The sequence below is a fragment of the Podarcis filfolensis genome (assembly GCF_964270895.1).
Source record: "Podarcis filfolensis genome assembly, chromosome: 1".
Lineage (NCBI taxonomy): Eukaryota > Metazoa > Chordata > Lepidosauria > Squamata > Lacertidae > Podarcis > Podarcis filfolensis.
The window spans coordinates 124,291,808-124,305,019 of record NC_139604.1 but is presented as its reverse complement, the minus strand read 5'-3'; the positions used below and the strand labels follow the sequence as shown (position 1 = coordinate 124,305,019).

The following is a 13,212-nucleotide window of genomic DNA, read 5'->3' as shown; positions in this document are numbered from 1 at the left end:
GAGGGAGAAAGAAAACAAGCGGACCTGGGCATCTGTTATGGCTCCCTTTGAACTGAGCTGAATAGGCTTTTGAGCTAATAACAATAATAGTAATAATGAGGATTTCTGAAGTTATTTTTGAGTGTTCAGTGTGGTGCACAACACATTATTGAGAAAATCCATGTAACAGCCTTGTCAGGTAGCCCGTAAAATTTCTCATTATTGTTGGCAGCTGGGAGCCCAAGGCAGAGAGAATAGTGGCTGCATGGGGAAGGTCAGCTGAAGCCTGTGGGTGAGCCAGTCTGGACCAGGAGGCTCCCTAGCTTACACTTTTAGGGACAAACTTGACAGGCGAAGGAGACCTCTCCTCTCTCTGAATCTCTGCAAAAAGCAGACACAGAGTTACCCAGCTTAATTTAGGACTAAAGCAGAGAGAGAGGAGAAGGACTAACGCTTTGGCCCTACATCCTTTTCTCAACATAGATCAGTCTCCAAAACTGCTCTTTGCCCCACTGGAAAAATATACATGACATACCGTATTTTTCGCTCTGTAAGACGCGCCAGACCATAAAACGCACCTAGTTTTTGGAGGAGGAAAACAAGGAAAAAAATATTCTGAATCCCAGGAGCCGGAACAGCAAGAGGGATCGCTGCTTTCGCTGCACAGTGATCCCTCTTGCTGTTCTGGCATCTGGGATAGCTGCGCGGTCTGCATTCGCACCATAAGGCGCGCACACATTTCCCCTTACATTTTAGGAAGGAAAAAGCGAGCCTTATAGAGCGAAAAATACGGCACTTGTTTTCTCTTATGGGGAGAATGCCAGTGATTGGGAGGGAGAGGGGATTATCCACAGGAAAACAGAACAGGAGAGGCGAGAGTCACACACAGACACCCCTATCAGGCCACAGGCCTATCTAGTCCACAGTGGCCAAACAGATGGCCCAACACAAAGCCCTAAAGAAGGACCGGAGCACATCCGATGCCCAGGGTGGGTGGGTCCTGGGCCTGCAACCTTCTGCATGCAGAACAGATGTCCTGCCACTGGGCTATGGATGCTTCTACCTGCTTCTTGATCATTCTGCCTGCAGGACAGGAGCTGGGGGTTTTCTGTATGCAAAGCAACGAGCTTCACCACTGAGCTCTGTCTGCTCCTGTGCAGCCGGCAGAGAGACCGTGTTGTGCATTAAACCAAGGGAACTGCCACAGGGGTTGCTTGCACACCTTCATCCTCCTGGGCAGTCCCAGCACCTGAGAGTGGTTAGATGGCAGGGGTACGGAGAAGGAAAAGTGGGGAGAACAGCAGCAGGGCAAGCAGAGCGGTGGGTGGGCCTGCCTCCTCTTCAGCACTTATTTCCAAAGCTGGCGAAAAGTATCCATGGCAGCCACCAATGGCAATGCATGAATAACTCAGGTGTTGTCTGTCTTCCAGGAAAAAATTTGCACAGCGTTACCAGGTGGGAAACAAACACACACACAGAAAAGGAAGGCAGCTGGGAGGGAGGGGAAGAGAAGAGAGGGACCCTTTTAATTCATTTATTTAAGCAGGCAATATATATATATTCATGCCCCCAATTAGCACATGTTATTCAGGACTGTCAAGAGCAGCGATGCTTCGGTTAAGTCATTTTTAAAATCCAACCTGAACCTTCCAATGTTCGCCCAGTGCAATTAAGTGCACCGATTCGGCGCAAGCATGAATGACTAACAACCATTTTGCCACGCAGCCCTGTTTGTCCATCTAGCTCAGAACTGCCTACTCTGACTGGCAGTGGCTCCCCAGGGTCTCAGGCAAAGGAGCTCTTCATCATCACCTACTACCTGATGTTTTTAAGTGGAGATGCCAGGGGCTGAACTTGCTGCCTTCTGCATGCCAAGCAGGTGCTTGGCCACTGATTTAGGACCCATCCCCATCTCTAATCCATGTGTCTGTTTTAACACACTGCAGAGCACCTGATAAAAAAATAAGGGCCACAAGCTTTTAAGCACAGGAGTGTGGAGCAAGCTACCGGGGGCTCATCCAGGAGCTTTAAGAGCACACCAGTTGATTTTGTTCTGAGTCCAACTTTGAAACTGGTGGGTTACTGTAATACAAAGGGAAAAGGGAAAAAACATTGCCTTCTGCTACTGAATATATTTTAAAAAATTATTAAGCTATTACAACACCTTTCCTTCAAACGCACGGAAAGGTGCCTCTATTTAAATATCACTGATCTTTAAATCAGTGAAAGAGAGAGGCAGGTAAAAAGATATTATATAAGAAATATGTAACTATGCGGTATAAAGTAATGGATAGATAAAGCACAGTGAGATTAATTGGAAGTCAGTTTTAAATTTCTTCTCTATAAGTTTTATAATTGTGTTCAGTATCAGGGGTATATATGATGATAATTATATTAGTCTTCTTGTATCTTATAGTGCGGTGGTTTGTTTGATTTTTCTGTTATTTGCTTGTTTGACTGTATGTTTGTTTACTTGTATGTACGTCTGTTTTCTCATAAATGTATTTATTTTAAATTAATAAAGATATAATTAAAAAGAGAGAGAGAGGCAGGCGATTGAACAACTAAAAAAATCCTTAATTGGCGAATTGCCTGAATGAAAACCAACAGCATTCCAAAACGTCTCAGCCACCTAGCGTCTTCTTGTTTGCTACAGTGGGTGACTCTGCCCATGCAGAGAATTAACAGGGCTGCTGCTCATTTGCATATGTTAATTTGAGGAGCTATAAATTTTAAAAGCTGCTGCTTAACTAGAGGCAAGGTGAAGAAAAGAACAAAACAAGTATACCCCCAACATCTGGAGGGGTGAGGGAAGAGAGCAATCAACCCCTTCGCACGCTGGACTGGATTTTACCACCGAATTGTGTTGCTGGGTGGGTTTTTACTGCTGAGCTGTTGCACCTGCCTGTTCTGATTTTGTTTAACGCCACCAACATGTGCTATCTAGAAAATGTGTCTTTTCTCCCCCAGCAGGGACTCAGTTCTGCCACCTCTCCAGTGGGCTCCAATGCCATTCTAAGAGAACAAGGGAGGTGCTCACTGTCAGTTCCAGCACCTCTTTTTCTAGAGAAATAGCGCTGAATATGAGGCCGGGGGACCTCAGGCCCCTGAGGGTCGAATGCTGCCTTCAATTTTTGTGTCCGGATTTTCACTTCCTGAAATACGAAACCCCTAAGCAAGAGAAAGTTCAAAACGGATATACCCCGTCAATACTCCAAATGAGATTTAGCACCACGAATCTGCTCCAGAAACACCCTTTTCTTGAGATAAACGAGAAAAAAGCTGGCCTCCCAAACTCACCGGCTTCCGCTTACTTACCTTTAAATCTCTATAAACCACGTTCTTCTCCGAGTGTAGGTAGTCTAGAGCAGATACAATCTCAGCCCCATAGAACCGGGCCCGGTCTTCAGAAAAGACGCGCTCTCTCGATAGATGGAAGAACAGCTGGGAGGGAAAAGCACTTGTTAGCCTAAATTGGCACACCGCAGCATTTACTGGAGACCTGTAATTAGGGAGGGACCCCGGCTCAGTGCTGGAGCACGTGGTTTGGATGCAGGTTCAATCCCGGACATCTCTTCATTAGGAAGGTCTGGCAGCAGACAAGGTGGAAAGGAAATACTGGACGAGGCAGGCAAACAGTCTCACTGGCACCGTATTTTTCGCTCTATAAGACGCACCAGACCACAAAACGCACCTAGTTTTTGGAGGAGGAAAACAAGAAAAAAAATATTCTGAATCTCAGAAGCCAGAACAGCAAGAGGGATCGCTGCACAGTGAAAGCAGCAATCCCTCTGGCTGTTCTGGCTTCTGTGATAGCTGCACAGCCTGAATTCACTCCATAAGACGCACAGACATTTCTCCTTACTTTTTAGGAGGGAAAAAGTGAGTCTTATAGAGCAAAAAGTACGGTATACCTCCGGGTCAACAAATATGGCCCACCAGGCCATTTTGATTTAGACTGAGAGGACCATCTGTATCCACTTTGGCAAGCCAGGAAAGCTTCGGTCTCTATGCTGCTTTCATAGCACCGGGGGGCAAGGAAGAGGCCCAGTGGGAACCAACAGCTACTTCCCCACCCCGTTCAGAGGTCAATAAGACTTTCTTCCTGGCACGGGCTACCACCTCTGTGATTCTTGAGCTGCATACCCCTTTCCTCACCTGAAGTCACTTAATACAGAGTCAAGACTATCAGTCCACCTAACCAGCACTGTCCATAATCTAGCGCAGCCTTTCTCAACCTGTGGGTCCCCAGACGTTGAACTACAACTCCCATCACCCCTAGCTAGCAAGGCCAAAGCTCAGGGATGATGGGAGTTGTAGTTCAACAACATCTGGGGACCCACAGGTTGAGAACCGCTGATCTAGGGGATTAGCAGTCCTCCCGCACCTCAGGTCCTGCCCCACAGCCTGAGATTTATGAAATTATTAATACTAGGACTGGTTCTGAGAACGTCTACATGCCAACCATGCCCTCTTCCACTGAGATATGCCATGTCCTTAGGCTGCTCTTAGAAGGTTGCTGTGACAAACTTTGAAGATTCTCAACGCACCAAATGTCAGACTCCAGGCCAAAGGTGTCTCTCCAAAGGTGTCCACAACCCTCACTAACCTTGCGTCACACCCACTTTCAGCACTTCCCCCTGGCTGAAGTTCATCACTGTAATGCTATAATGTCTGGATGGAGGATGGAGAGGTTTGTGTGAGTGCAGAACCCAGGGGCTCGTGTGCGGCTGAAACGCAGCCCAGTGGTCATATCTATGCATCGTCTTCCTTTTCCCTCTAAACCCAGCCGCCATTGGAATGTGGCCCTCAGAAGGCACACCATTAACATTTGACCGAGGTGAACGCGATCCTTACCTCCCCTCCGTTAGCGTACTCCATAACAAAGCACAAGCGGTCGTGCGTCTGGAAGGAATACTTCAAAGCCTACAAAAAGCGAATCACATGTGAGCAAAATGTGGTTTTATTTCACATGCAGTTCTTGAACCGCTTCCAAATTGATGTAGCAGAGCAAGTTACTAGCAGTCTTTTTTAGGTGCTATCGTTTCCACACTATGGTTGGGATATTAAGGTGAAGCCAAGACCAATCTTTTATCACAGTGGTTTTAAAACACTCTGTCCCACCCACATTGACTTGTACTGTATTAATCTGCTGTCGAATTGTCTTGGACACCACAAGATTTAAAGACAGCATCCACAAACTTTGAGACACACACACACACACACACACACACACACACACTTTGCAACCTGGAATCTGCCTTTTGAGGATAATCCACACCCTGCTTCCATCAGTGGGAGGTGTGGTATGGATAGTACTGCAAGGCGGGGCATTCTTGGTGGTGGCCCCACATTTATGGAACTCCACGCCCACCAGCTGAAATCAGGCCATGTTCAGGTGAACTCCTAAAACCTATTTGCCATTTAACAAAGTGTGTGCGCTGTTCTAGACTTGGCTGTGTTACAAGGGTTGGACTAGATGACTTCCCACTCTGCAATTCTGTGATTCTATGTATTTATATTGCCTTACGTTGTAAGCTGCTCTGCTCTCCCTTGTGAGAGGGAGGGAAACAAATGTGATAAAATAATAAAAGCCATGAAATAATATTGGGACATCTCATCTCATCCCCTATCCTTACTCCTAACTCAAGCTTCAAAAAGATATTGGGTTTCATCTACAGAGGAATACTGAACCGAATTCCTGATCCAGAAGCCGGATGGGAAGGGGGCAAAGCCTGAGATGAGATGTAGCTGGCTGGATCTGCTACAGCGGAGGTGGGGAAATGGATTCGGCTAGAAGAGCAGAGCCTGGGTTCCCTCAATCCTGGTAGGTGACGTTTCTGGGGAACTAAACGGAGCAGGCTTATAGTCACTGCCTAATGGTTGATGGGCAGCAACACCAAGCCTCCCTTCCCAATCCGAAATTGGGAGGACTTGTAGAACACAAGTCATCGTGGCTAGCAAGCCATGGACAGCCTTATCCTCCATTCATTTATCCAATCCTCATTCGAAGCCGTACAAGATGGCGGCCATTGCAAACATCTTGTGGGAGTTCTGCAGTTCCTCACTATGCGCTGTGTGAACAACTGCTTCCTTTCACCTGTCCTGAATCTTCCAAGGTTCAGATTTGTTGGGTTTCACCTCCAGAGAAGAGGAGTTGGGACCCAGGATGAGCCGAGAGATATACCAGCCACAACCCACAGTGAGGAAGATGGGTATTTTCAGCCTAAACGGCCAGGACAGAGATTTCCAATCTGAATGCCCAGTGTCTTAGGAGGCTGGGAGTGGTGTTGGACCACTTTGCCCCCTACCTTAAGAATATTTAAAACTGATGCAGAGCCATGACTTAGGGCTGTTTTGAATCTGAACGGCCTGCAACTTAAGGGGATGAAGGACCCAGATTGAGCCAAGAGACAAAATGCGTACAGTTCAGCCTGGGAAATGGGAGTCTTTCCACGGACAACCCTATGATGTGTGGCGGCACTTGGTCAACGCAGGAGATCCTCTGCGGCTCACTGTGAAATTCGCCGCTCTCATCCAGAAATTATCATCATTATCCAGCTCTTTGCTGCAGTTCCATGGATGGCAGCTGCCCAGCTGAGGCATTCCATCCACATAAATCCGCTCTCAAGTCACTAACTTGGAAGGTGAAAGAGGGACTGGGGAGGGGGAATCTCTCTCCCCCTTGTTCGTCCTCCCCCCCCCACTCCACTCACAAGGGCTGGTGCCCTTCCCTCACGTCACACGCATTCCTACATCATGAGAACCGCCAGCTTGGTTTGACGTACAGTCCATTTTGTTTTGCTTGGGCTGCAGCCCAGAAGTTACAGCTGGGGTTTCAGAGCCAGAGAGGGAGTCACTGCTTTGGCTTTAGATAAAAATAAACATCTCCATAAATAATAACGGGTTTTACAGGCACCATTTTTTTGGGATACGTAACAAGACTTAAATATATCTATCATCTATCTCTCTATCTCTCTATCTATCATTATCTATCATCTATCTATCTATCTATCTAATCTCTGGCCCTGAGATCTGCTAGTTCAGGGGCTGTCAGTTTGTGGTGGGTCACATGTGGATCTTAGCGCATTTCATGTGGCACTTGCCTTAACTTCATGTGTGTGGCAAGGAGGAGGAACATCAAGGGGGAAAGGGGTGGCAGAGAGAGAGGGGGGTTTTGCTAAGTAGGTAAGTGGTGCCCTGTTGGATCAGGCCAGCATCCTGGTCTTACATTGGCCAACCAGACGCCTGTGGGAAGTAGGGATGGGCGATATCTGGTTTTCAAAACTGTGATATATCACCAGCTAAACATCACAATATACTGATATATCACAATGTCTGAAATAAGGATGGAGTGATGTTGAGACACTGGCTAGCTTCACATTGTGATTTCTGCATCTCACACACAAACACATACACACAATGATTCACAATAAAGGAGCAATAAAATGAGAATTAAAAATCATGCAGCGTCTAGCACAGTGCACCATAACATGCTGTCACAGTAGGCAGAAAAAAAATTCAGTGGTCCAACCAAGGCAAAACCTCAATTTTCAAGTGGTCAATGGGGGGGGGGGTGAGTTTAGAAGCCGCTGTTCTACCATGTGCATGTGAAGTACAAGAGGCAGACACACACTCTTAAAAATAAACAAGAGTGGTCAAAGTGCTGGTTGGCTGTAACCAACAGGACCGTCACGGCCATCTTTGGAAGATCAAACCTTGGCTTAATAAACTGAGATGTAAACAAGTTTTTCGGCCAGGCGTGCAACCCATTTAGTGCCGTCATGAAGGGAGACACGAGCAAGCCAGGAAATCTTACTTTAGCTCTACTTCCCTGTTTTGTACAAACTGGGAAACTACAGTAAACGAGTCTGAAACAAGCCGGAATATTTAGCTGCAATCTGAAGTTGACAATATCCTGACTTATTCTGAAGCAATCATCCATCGTTTCCCAGTTCAGATGGAACTGGAAACTGTGGTTAATAGAAGGCTTCATGGTTCGCCTGTTCTTGCTACAAAGGGAAGAACAAAGGGGCTGAACCATGGGGGTAGGGGTGGGAGGCAAGATAATAACTCAAGATTCCTATGCCAAGATTTGGTTGCCTGAATGAGCCCTATGTGTTTAAGAGCAGACATCTTCCCCTTCACATTTGGGCGTTTAGTAGAGGGAAATATTCATGCAGCTGTGCTATGCGCAAAGCAGCTCTGAATCCCATTACAATCAATGGGGAAATGGCTGGCATGCCATCAAGTACTTAAATCTACCGTTCTCTGATTTGGAAAAACATATGGCTCCAAGGTTCCTATTAATTAAAACGACCAAGGCACGCACACACACCCATCTCACAGATTATGGGCTGCCCTTAAGAGAGAACACATACCGTTAAGAAAGGATGTCTAGAGTTCTGCAAAACACGGTTTTCTGTCAACGTATGAGCCACTTCATCCTGAAGAAAAACCCAGTAAGTCGTGAGTAAACAACAGCTATTGGACTGATATTACTTTGATGAATATATAGATGAAACCTGTTACTGTTATAGACCTCCCCCAAAATCCTACAAAATTAATCTCAACATTTAAAAAAACAAAGCGCTTACCTTTGCGACAATGACTTCCTTCTTCAGAATTTTCATGGCGTAATATCGCCCGGTTGCTTTTTCTTTTACCAGGATCACCTTTCCAAAGGTACCTTTCCCCAGAAGCTTAAGATACTCAAATTCAGTCATAGTCTGTTGAAGACACGTTTGAAAGGTGGTTAAGAGGCTTACAGGCCAACGTCCCGAAATACTTGAACAAAGCAAAATGAATGACAACATTGAGGAATCCTTTATTTATATATGTATGTGTGTATATACAGGCAACTCCCCGTTTACGCTCATTTGAGCCGCTCGCAACCGCGCGTTGCCGCAAACCTAGAAGCGGCACTTGAAGGGGCAAAAATGGCCCCCAAGAGTGTGAGAATGACAAAAATGGCATGAAAAAAGCGTCTGACAATCCCACGAGCCTTTGCTAGCACAATCCCAGGAGTGCTGCTCGTTTTTTAAAGGGTTTATCAAGGGTTTCCCAGAGGTTTAGAAGGTGCTTGCAGGTTTTTCCAATAGAGCTCCCAATATATGCGATTTCGCTTAAACACCTGATGCCTCGGAACATAACCCTCATTTAAATGGTGAGTTGCCGGTATGTTTGTGTGGAGACTTAAAGGAGAGTCTTTGCCAACCACCATCGAGAAGACACAGATAAAGAATGGCCCTCTCACAAAACAGTGGGATCAGCTTTAGAAAGAACTCAATTCATGGAGACAAACAAAAATGCGTCTTAACTCTGAATGATTACGGCGCTGTGTGTGGTGCTGTCTCTGAAGATTGTTCACACACACACACACACACACACACGTATGTAAAAAATTTCAGCAACCAGGTTGCTCGCTGGGGCAAGAAGGTTTGAGCATATTACACCGATCCTGGCCTGACTACACTGGCTGTTGACTAGTTTCCAGGCCCAATTCAAAGTGTTGCTTTTGACCTATAAAAATCCCTAAACAGCTAAGGACTGCAATACCTCAATGACTGCCTTCTCATATGAACCGACCTGTGCCCCCTCCACAAGAGAATGGGTCTTTTCTTCAGTTGTTCCCTGACCACTAGGCCATGCTAGCCAGGGATGATGAGAGTTGGGAGTCCAGCAGCATTTGGCTACCTCTGCCTCTGTAGCAACACAGGCCATAGGGAATGTTAAGGCTTGGGCGAGAAAACCCACCTCAACCCCAATACTTACTACTTTGTGTTTTGGCTTTGTCATAGAAATTTCCATTTCTTCGGCGCCTGAATTATCGCTGGGTGAACCAGATCGAAAATCCATTATTTCCTCTTCTTGTTTCTTAAGGCTGTCTGCTACGGTTTGGATGGCTTTTGTCCATTCATCCCTAAACAAACAAGCAATCACAACTGAGATTCCTGCCCACCACAAGCATATCCCATCACTGCTTAAAAAGCTGCTAAAACACAGGTGGGCTCCAGGTATTTTGGGAAAGAATGCTGGCATAAACACAAACCCATGAAGCCGCAGTTCGGCAACATCTGGGGGGCCAAAGGTTCCCACACCTGGCTTAGATCTACACTGGGGTCCCCCAGTTCTCCCTAGTTGGCTCATGGGGCGGTTTTCATGCCCCCATTCCTGACATGATGTCAGGAATGAGGCAGGTAAGGATGGAACTTAAAGCTCCTGGCTATTCCTTTATTTATTACATTTATATAGCACCTTTTTTCTTCCAAGGATCTCAAAGTGGTGTACATGGTTCTCCCCCTTCCAATTTCATCCTCCCAAGAACCCTGTGAGGTAGAGGTTGTTAGGGTATTGATGTTCGGTTTCACCTAAACAGATGTGTGGAGCTGTTGTATGTCTCATGTCTGTTTACATTCCAGCACAGCTTGCTGGGAACTTCTGTTTGTGTATAGCTTTTGCTTATGCTTCTTCTCTTGGACATGAAAGAGAGCAGACATGTTTTCTTTGTCCTGATGTGTGCTGAATAAACTGCTTGTAAATATGCTTTACATAGGCCTCTGTCCGCCCTTCCATCGCGAAGAGTTTGTTATCTCTGCTGGCTTGCGTGCTCAGCTTCTGAAAGCTCTGAGTCGCACTTCTGATGCAGAACCGAGGACTGGAGTTTGACCGGCTGCCGGCCGGTGGGCTGGAGCCAGCTGGGGGTCTGCCAATTGCCCCCATTCCCTTGGACGCATCACAACAGAGGTTAGGTGAAGAGATGGTGACTGGCCCAGGGTCACCCAATGAGTTTCGTGGCAGAGTGGGAATTTGAACCCTGCGCTCCCAAGTCATAGTCCGACATTCTAACCATTATGCCACACAGCCTCTCCCACCCACCTATTAGACAATGGGTGGTGGGAGCACCCCTCACTCAAGGCTTTGAAATAATTTATGGTGCTTAAGTTAAAAACAGAAAGTATAAGGGATAATAAAAAACTAAAAAGGAGACAGTTTACCAAAAATTGAAAAGAGAACTGTGTTGAGGATGAAGGAAGTCAATTGGAAGAAAAGAAGAGTTGAAATACGGTATATATATATTTCGTGGTCAAGTTGTTTTGTATAAATTTCCGTACATTGTTATGTTTTATTTGTATCTTTTTGTTTTGTCGGTTTCTGTTTGTGTTTTTTTGATTAGACATTATTAGTTTTTATGTTTACTCTGATAAGTGTGTATGTGTTGTAAAATAAACTAAAAATGAAATGAAATGAAAGGCATATCGCTCTCCTCTCTGCATTTCTCCTTCAAACCTCTGCAGAGGTACAGATGGGGAGAATTTGAAGAAGTGCTCCCACCTGCCCATTACCTGATAGAATCAGAGAACTGCAGAATTAGAAGGGGCCCCTGTGGGTTATCTAGTCCACCCCCCCAATGCAGGGATATCATCTATGGCTCCCCGTTTGTGGAATGCTCAGCTGGTGCCTTCATTCTATACCTTTAGGCGCCAGGTGAAAAGTTCCTCTTTAGCCAGACCTTTGGCTCATGAACGTCTGATGCCCTTTTAAATGTGTTGTGGAAGAGGGGGTTATTGGTTTGCTTCTCTTCTTAATTTTATCCTGTATCCTGTGCTTTTTATATTGAAGTGTTAATGTTCTGAACCGCTCCAATATCTACGAGTATAGGGCGGTATAAAAATTTAATACAGTGGTACCTCTGGTTACAGACGCTTCAGGTTACAGACGTTTCAGGTTACAGACTCTGCTAACCCCAAAATATTACCTCGGGTTAAGAACTTTACCTCAGGATGTGAACAGAAATCGCACGCCAGCAGTGCGGCGGCAGCGGGAGGCCCCATTAGCTAAAGTGGTACCTCAGGTTAAGAACAGTTTCAGGTTAAGAATGGACGTCCAGAACGAATTAAGTTCTTAACCTGAGGTACCACTGTATATAGTAATAATAATAAATAACTCAAGCGCCCACAACAGGTGGCCACCCAACCTCTGTTTAAAAACCTCCAAGGAAGGAGAGCCCACCACCTTCCGAGGGAGCCAAACAGATGGGCCTGGAGGGGAGAGCATTTCTGGATTCCTTCCCCAGTTCATCTCCAAATTTGTGTGCATGTGTGTACACCCATGCCCACCCCCCAATCAGTTCCTTCTGCAAGAACCTCTAATCCACCCCCACCCAAGTGGGAAATGAGACTCTTTAAAACCCACAGCACCAGAGCTCGTAATAAACAAAGCAAAGCTCTGGAGAAGAAGGCGCACTCTTAATAACGCTGAACGTTTACATCTGCTTTTTTGCAAGTTGCCTTTGTATTTAAGTCTGAACGAGACATACCGCTCCTCCGGAGTCTCCACATGAAACGTTCTTTCAATTACTGTAGTCCACTGCAGGCACCGGATGATGAATGTGTTTGGTTTGGGTCTCTCCGTCTTCATCAACTGGCACTCTAGCACAGATCGAGGGAGGGAAGTCATGGTACGTAAGCAGGTTTAAATAATCATTTGTCTTTATTCTTATCTAACAAACTGTTGCGATTAATCAGGCGTGGAAATCCCCGCAAGTAGCTCTTCGGGAGAGGGGCAGCCGCCGGCTGACAAGAGCAAACAGAACAGCCGGGTGGATGGGATGCCTTCAAGATGCTGCACTCTTGACAGTGCAGAATACGGCCGCTGGAAATTCTGCCCGGCCAAAGATTAAGCTCGGCTGGCATCGTGCATTTTCCGCAATCCGCAGGACAGAAGTTTAGCACGGCATGGAGGAAGTGCCCCAGATTTCTGTGAAGATTTGGCGCCTGTAGGCGTGCCATGCTTTAACCTCAACACACATACACACACACACCGCCACCACAAAAAAAGAATTCTGTGCTCACAAAACTGAAATTCTGCACCAGGAAAAACTGGATTCTGCGACTTGTATAAAATGAGCTGGCACAATTTATCTGGGTCCACCAACCAGGAGGCAGGGACACAAAAAGTTACGTTATTCACTAAATAACAATAATTTTATTATTTATACCCTGCACATCTGGCTGGGTTTCCCCAGCCCCTCTGGGCGGCTTCCAGCACATATAAAAACATAATAAAACACCGGCCCTTAAAAATGTCTGCCTCCCATCTGGCGTCTGACATTTCGGCCAGGCACTGCCCAGGCACTTTCTAACATACCCTTGGCATGTGGCCTTTGGAAGGCTGCCCAGCCGAGAACGTGGCCCTTGATATGACCCCCCCCCATTGATCTATTCTGTCTTT

General features: G+C 46.1%; 1 protein-coding gene across 1 annotated transcript in view; it reads right to left on the bottom strand.

The window, feature by feature from the left end:
* AKT1 (AKT serine/threonine kinase 1) overlaps positions 1-13,212 on the bottom strand; it is a 111,297-nt gene that overhangs the window by 14,800 nt on the left and 83,285 nt on the right. Inside the window, exons 4-9 of the mRNA XM_083616809.1 lie at positions 12,299-12,410; positions 9,754-9,901; positions 8,577-8,708; positions 8,361-8,426; positions 4,837-4,905; positions 3,298-3,423 (exon numbers count right to left, since the gene is read on the bottom strand). Of these exons, the coding sequence (XP_083472935.1) occupies positions 3,298-3,423; positions 4,837-4,905; positions 8,361-8,426; positions 8,577-8,708; positions 9,754-9,901; positions 12,299-12,410 (653 nt within the window). The remainder of the gene's footprint in view (positions 1-3,297; positions 3,424-4,836; positions 4,906-8,360; positions 8,427-8,576; positions 8,709-9,753; positions 9,902-12,298; positions 12,411-13,212) is intronic.